At 35.4% G+C, this 7,700-nt stretch overlaps 1 protein-coding gene across 1 annotated transcript; it reads right to left on the bottom strand.

Annotated features, from left to right (window-relative positions):
• Positions 1–4,956: 4,956 nt before the first annotated feature.
• On the bottom strand, positions 4,957–7,317 carry LOC110884844 (zinc finger protein WIP2). The gene is made up of 2 exons (XM_022132549.2): positions 6,407–7,317; positions 4,957–5,552 (listed from the first exon to the last, which is right to left on the bottom strand). Exons 1-2 carry the CDS (start codon positions 7,100–7,102, stop codon positions 5,115–5,117), a joined length of 1,134 nt encoding a protein of 377 aa, XP_021988241.1. The 5' UTR covers positions 7,103–7,317; the 3' UTR covers positions 4,957–5,114.
• Between the last annotated feature and the right edge of the window lie 383 nt (positions 7,318–7,700).

Below are 7,700 nucleotides of genomic sequence, written 5' to 3'. Positions count from 1 at the left end.
TTCCATTCCTATATTTGTATAATTAACAGAGTCAAGTTTTTATTTTTGAAAATAAAACCAAAAAATGTACTTGTGTTTTCCATGTACATGCATGAATTGTACTTTTAAATTACAATATATTATCTGTTGTTCGTATCTTGAAGGTTGATTTTATAGGGTTTATCACTGGCATCATTGTCAGCTCAGGTTTTACCACTAATTTTAATATTTTATTACTTTTGTAAAACGAATTTCTTGTGAACTAGTATTTTTGCCCGTCGCGTTACGGCGGGTCAAAATGAATCAAACATGTATAATATTAACTTATTTGCAATTCAATTCAGATTATATATCTAAATATTTCAAAAAAACTACGCGACTCAGACTCATAACTCATAACTGTATCCGGTTGCTTCTTTTAAGACATCATGGTCGATTTACTAATCCCAAATCAGTCTCTAAGAGTTGTGTCACATAATGAGGCTAACACTTTGAGATTGTAATCCTTGGGTGGAATGGGGCAAAAATGTGGCTCAAATACTAAGATCTTTATGTTTGTCTACTTCCCCACTTGTGGTTGTTGTTTGATTTTTATGACGAAATTAGTCGTTCTTGTATGTGCTATAGCTGCAACTCAAGATCACAATAGATGCCTGATATGATATTAAGTTACTGTCAATTCACATAGACAGAATAACATATATGACAAAGATTAACTAATAAAATAAATAATTCAGGTATTGTCAATTGAGATTATTTAAATTACCTAAGTATATAAAATATAGTATTATTACCTAGTTATTCGTAAAGGTTATTTAGTTAAACAACGAATTTGTTGTATGTGAGTCGACTTTAGCGGGTCGGTTTTAGAAATTTTATTTATTTTTAAAGGGTAGATATGATATTTGTGATTTTAATAAGGGTACGTATGGGTAATTACGAAATCCCTCACTACGAATTCAATTTTTAAAGTATTCTTCTAAAAATAATCCAGCGGATCTTTTGAGTTGAGATTAAAATTTTATCCAGTCCATATACTTCCCCCAACACGCACAAACCGTAGATAGAGAAAGAGAGAAGCAGAAGGGTGTTGGGCCGGCCTGCTATTCTATTCCGGCGAGGCCTCAAAGACCGTTGGCTAACAACCTTCCTCTTTTCGTTCTCTACTCCAAAATGCGACAATCCCTAGTGCTCAAACCTGCAACGAAGGTGTTTATCGGTCTAGCGGTGGAGAGAGAAGGAGTCGTCACCATGATTCCGGCAACGGCAAAGGTTAGGGTCTCGTGGTGGTTCTGGTTCGAGCTCGGAAAAGGAGAGTGTAACAGTCGTTGCCATGTCTCCAGCGGCCGCAATGGTTAACGACGACGGGCGACTTTCCGGCGACCTGATCTAACTTTGCATGTCATATTTTGGTGTAGATCGGCATCAGTAAAGTACAACCCCACAACCTCTAGCTCGACTTTGCATGTCTTTTCCGACAACCGATGTTAACATATTGAGCTTATGGCATCTTCGGTGACAGTGGTAACCGTTAACGACGGTCCTATAGGTTGTGGTTATAGCGATGGCCTTCGGCGGAGGTAACCTCCGGGCGCCGAAACAGTAACTGTGAATGAATCTAGGGTGTTTGGAAGTTGATGACTACAAGGTTGTTTGGACAGTAGCACAAGCTGGTGAAACATGGTCAGACTATCATTGGGTTGCTGGATTTTTTGTGTCCGATGGGCCAGTAAACATCAGTCATTACACTCAGCAAGGGGAATTTGTAATTTTGGTCGGTGATGAAACAATGTGTTTTCTCTCTTCAGTTTTCTAGTGTGTTTGGCGTGGTGAAAACAGTAACGGTGAATGAATCTTAGGGTGAAGAAAACGGCAAACCTTGGCCACTAAACAAACTTGTGTGGCAAAAACCGGCAGGTGTAGGTTAGAAACTGGAACTGTAGATAATAAACTACCCTAAATGTTATATTTAGTAATATATCGTGACTACATATTCACACACTCACACACCTAAGTGACTGACTATTCATATACGCGTACATAGTGATGTAGACTAGGAAATGGGATACGAAATTAGACCTGTTGATTCACACAGAGTACCAGGAACGATTCTTCCAAAATTCGTTGATTCTCGTAGAATACCGAAAATTGGGGTTTCACACTCAAGACACTCACAAGTGAATTGGGAGAGAAAAATAACTTTTCATAAACTTCAAAACTGATTATCTTCCTCCCTTTACATCCATATAAACATAAATTCAAAACGGGCCTCAAAACACACTTGGGCCAAAAGCTAGAACGAAATAAAAGTCCACGAAAATCACTAAAAAACATAAAAATATAAATAACTCATCGAAATAAGCGTTTTTGGCTCGAACGATGACCCAGACCACCTACGGTTGTTTGTAGAAAGATGGGCTTCATTCTCACGATCGTTTCGCCTGGTCGCACGCCCAAAACGAACACCTGTAGCCCAAGTTAGAGCCATTTTAGTGAAGCCCCTTTTGTCACGCGATCTTGGGCCTCCAAATACAAGATGGTCCGCTCCTCCACACTTGGGCCCGCATCACATAGTGACTATCTACACCGACCTATACCTATACTACATATTCAACTGTGTACGTGTTGTATAGGGTTTTTTTGTTGATTCCCATGGCGGACCATTTGGTCAAACCTATTACACACTCACATGCGTCTTATATACGCCACGTATAAGGCTATACATGGAGTATGTTTTGTCATTATATACGCCACGTATTACCCTATACGTGGTGTTGTATGTAAGACTGATGTGACCATGACACGACATTGTATGGACACGTGAATAAAGCTATACGGTTCGTATAGATCTATACATGTCCGTATATCTTTAAAAATTCACTTTGCAAATAGTCCCATGTAGAGGTTCTTTCTACATTTTCATTCTTCCTTCATTTGATGTTGAACAATTCTTCTCGTCAGTAGTAAAAACTTTCAACACCTTAAAAATGTCATCATTTTAGGGTTTTTGGGATGATAACTATTTCTTTTTGCAATATATTCTAATGAGTCATGGCTGGCTGAAACCGTTTGGGTAATATTTATTAGCTTAACTTCAACCATTTGGGTAACATTTATTAGCTTAACTTCCTTGTTGTTTTGATTATCAAATATTTATCATACGGTTGTTTTAGAAGGTGTCTAGCATTCCTAATTCTAATTATGAGAAGGAGGTTATGTTTGGCGTTCATTTTGTTCAAAGCAGCAGCAACAGGATCCATAGGTAGATTAGGATTGTTCGCCATAAACTACCCGTATGTTCTTGTTTTTTGTATTTCGTATTCTATTGTTGTTTAACTTTTGTTATGTATGCACAAACTTATGTTATACATATGTCATATTCAGTTGTATTACAATTGTTTGGTTACGTGACGTTTGAAACGATAAAAATTGAAACGGTATAATATTGAAACAGTATAATGTTGAAAAGGTAATATTGAAATGGTATAATATTTGAAGTGATAATATTGAAACGGAATAATGTTGAAACGATAATATTAAAACGATATAACATTATATATTGAAAGTTCGAACTGCACCATTCTCATATTAAAAGATTTTTTTGATACGTATAGGCCTCATATAAACCAATACTCAACGTATAGGCCTCGTTTAAACCTATACTCAACGTATAGGAATCAAGAAAACACCAAATTCACACTAATGCAACATATAGACATCATAAAAATTTGTGTTTGATACCAGTCAGGCATGCACTGAGTTTGATATAACCGTAGACGTCTCGTATAGGCCTAGTAGTCTATACGAAGCAAAAGTGTTCAAATAGGTAAGTTGGGTGTGTGGTTAGTTTTTCCCTGTATAATTGGTTTATAGTTTCTTATCATCTATTTTTAATAATCTAAATTCAACAATAAAATACCGATGTTCGTTTGGCTAATCTAATCCCTTTACGGCATGTTGCTATCTAAATCGACTGTATGCTGATTAAATTATGTCAAATCCTCTATCACCGTGCTTTTAGAGTAAAAACAATTATATAAAAACAATACCCTAAATGTTATGGACGATATATATATCTATCCGTAACTTAATATAAAAAAGGTCCATCAGTGTTTGCTATAAGAGGATTCTATGATTATCCTATGATGAATGCAATCTATTGATATTATATATACCAGACACCATTTCTGAGCTCTCCCCAGCTTTTCCATGCTTTCTGGGGCTATGTTTCCCATTTTGCCTTTGCCCACCGATTTTATTGTTTCTGTTTTCCAGGTGTAGTGACACTTCCCTATTTTCAGGTTTGGTTTACTCATGAAGCTTAAAGTTATTTAGTATAACTATACTATTAAAGATATATTTGGATATAGAGTTATTACATTTATATATTTACTTTTATAATTGTTTCGTTGTTATCTCTATATATAAAGAGATTCTGAGAATTTAATCAATATACTGAAAATATCATTACCCATTTGTTTTAATTCTCTCTTGTTATTCTATCGTACTCGGTTTTGAATTCAAACGCGGATGGAGGAGCAACCGACAAATGTTATATCATTGATAAGATGTTGTGGTTTCTTGGATCTTAAAGAAAGATGGTCAAATCTTTTATTTCTCCAAAATTGCATACCCAAAACATGAACAATTTTGTATATGAGAAACTAATTGTATATGTTAATAAATTCTACATGAGCACTGAAATATTCGAGAGAATTGACAATTCTAACAATGGTACTTGATTATTTGTAGCAAAAGAAGTGTTAAAATTACCCAAAACAACTCATAGCATAGTTTAATGTACCAAGATACAACAATCCTACCTAGTAAATTTCACAAATAGCAAAGCTATTAGTGTTCCAAGATATTGAAATGAAATTAATACAATGTTTGACCCTTTGGAAATCAGAATTGTATATCACAATTGTTAGAAAGCTATTAATCATCTGAGTAAGTTATAAGCTTGAAAAGTAAAACTAGTGAAAACAGATAAGTTTGCATCAAAAGAAATTTACAAAGGTATTGAAGGATATTTTTTGTTGAATTAATATTGAGAATTTACTTACAAGGGATCCTACAACAATTCCTTGGTTATTATGAAGATTAATAGATGGCCAGGTTACGTTTACCTAAGATCAAACGATCAGCACATCATCTTGCTCGATTTCAGATGCGGGTTCATCTTCTTCTTCGAATCCGTTGATGCCATAAGCAGCATGTCCATGGCCAAAAGCTTTAATGTGATCTTTAAGTGATCTTTTGTGCTTAAAATCCGAACCACAAATGCAATACCAAAGCTTCCCACAGTTTTTTTCATGTGTTCTCCAATCACCCCTAACTGCAAAAGCCTTGCTACATTTTCTGCACATGAAAGGCTTGGTTCCATGCTTTCTTTTGTAATGTGTTTGTAGTGTTCTGAAGTCTTTGAGTGGTCTTGATCTTGGGTGATCTATATTATTGCGACACCCCGGTGCACAACAATAGCATGGTAGCTTTAGCATGCCAGTTGGTTGAGTTCCCCTTAGAGATTCTGGGCCTTTTCTGTATTGAGATCCATGCCCCCACATATGCATCTACATTTTTCAGTATATGTAAATCAACTTGGATAAATAATTAAAGACAAACTGAAAGTGTAGTACTAAGTTATAATTCAGCTATGCTAGTAACTTTGTTAACTTAGATCATAGATTCCACTTATAGAAAGCTTAACTATTATACATACATATTTGGACTCGGCCATTATGATCTTTCTTGGCTTTTGAAGGTTTGTTGAATTATCAATTTATCATCATCATATGAATGAAAAAAAAAAAAAAAAAAAAAAGAGAGATAAAACGATATAGAGAGAGAGAGAGAGATGAAAAATCTTGAAAGGTAAGGTTAAAACACTGTAAATATGTTAACTTGGCCACTATTCAAAAGCACAGATTTCCATGTATACTAAAAAGCAGAAGGAAATATTGTCTGTGTAGTTAAATCAAATGAATTTGTAGGGTACAAGCCTCAGTTCAGTTCAATCAAATTAAGATCCCAAAATCCGCAATCCATGCAGATTAATAATCATATGAAGCAAAAAGCATTCACTTCAATACCAATATTTCCCTTGGCACCTTTAACCCACAAACAAATATTAATCATGAGATCTATCTCATTATAAAACAACAATCCATCAAAAATAAACAACTTAACATTAGCAAGCTTTCAAAAATTCTAATTGATCAAGTTTTCATATGACTTATCTCTGGTCACCATATGAGTGCTGTTATGAACATGAAAGTTTATGAAACACTCACATAGGTTGAATTGATTGCTTTATAATTGGAAAGAAAAGGAAAAAAGAGAAGAAGATGGAGATATCTTGAATTGATCTAATGAAAGAAAACTGAACAATAAAGATGGTTTTGATATCTTTTGTTATGTACCCAACCTGCATATTGTTGTATCTATTGAAGGTCTTGAAGCAAACAGGACAAGAGAACTGAGTAGGACCAATAAGAATCTGAGAGGGTGTTGGTATCCAATACTGACCCTTGTTGAGTCTGCTGATAGGACTATACCCAAGACTACCTTCATCTCCATCCCCTTCTTTACTGTTACTAATATTTGGAACCATTATTTCACTACTAGTAGAAGAATTTGAGATCAAAGATGCAAGATCAGCAGCACTAGCCTTTGGTAGCCCTATGTGAAGTGCCACAGTCACATCTTGTTCATCTTCATCATCCTCATCCTCCATATCATCACCATCCACATCCATATGTTGATGAATTGTACTAGTGCAAGAAGGTGGTGGTTGTTGTTGTTGATGATGATGATGATGATAATCTTCTTGTTTTCTTGATGGGCTCAAACTCAAGAGAGGGAGAGCTTCTCTGAGAGGTGGAGAAGGAGGTGGAGTTGGATTTTGATTAGCGATAGAAGTGGATGGATTCAAGTTAAAGCTATGGATGGTTCTAATGTTTACATATGAAGAAGACTGGAAACTGTTGTAGTAGTAGCTTTGAGGGTGTTGATATGGTCTATTAGACTGAACATGATAAGGATGGTTTGTAGAAGAATTGTTGGTCAATTGATCCAGTTTGAACCACTGTGAGTAGAGATTTGAGGAGTAAGGGTCAGTCATGGTGTTGCTGAAGAACAAGAGGGGAGAGAACTAGTTTGCTTGATGGCCTTTGGATTTGTGTGTGTGTATGTGTGTGTGTGTGTGAGAGAGAGAGAGAGAGAGAGAAAGAGAGAGATAGAGAGAGGATGTATGGTGATGGTGATAAGGAGTAATCAAGAGAATTGCTTTGTGTTTTTAACCATTTCTTCATTATATAAAACAAGAAGCCATGTAAAGGTACACAATACTACGTGCGGATGAGGGTGTGGGTATATGCCATATCTATGAGTCAATTCTATCTCCATGGTCAAAATACACTACATTGGTGTGTCCTTCATTATGGTGAAACTTGAAAGCCCTATTTATTCTATTGACTTTATTTCTAACTATTTATGCACGGGATTTACTGTTTAATTCATAGTGTAAAACTATAATGGATTAGAAATGTGTAAAACAACCTTTTTAAATTCTACAAAGTTTTGTGGAAGTAAAAGTGAAATAGATCACGGGTCATCAGAAGAAAATTACATATTGCTCCATATGGCTAAAATCCTACACAACACAAGGAGAATGCATACAACTTCAGTTTTCGGCATTCTTCATATCTTCATATATAATA

Source organism: Helianthus annuus, chromosome 10, assembly GCF_002127325.2.
Source record: "Helianthus annuus cultivar XRQ/B chromosome 10, HanXRQr2.0-SUNRISE, whole genome shotgun sequence".
Taxonomy (NCBI): Eukaryota; Viridiplantae; Streptophyta; class Magnoliopsida; order Asterales; family Asteraceae; genus Helianthus; species Helianthus annuus.
The sequence above is the reverse complement of the archived record's forward strand: the minus strand, read 5'-3'. Positions and strand labels throughout refer to the sequence as shown.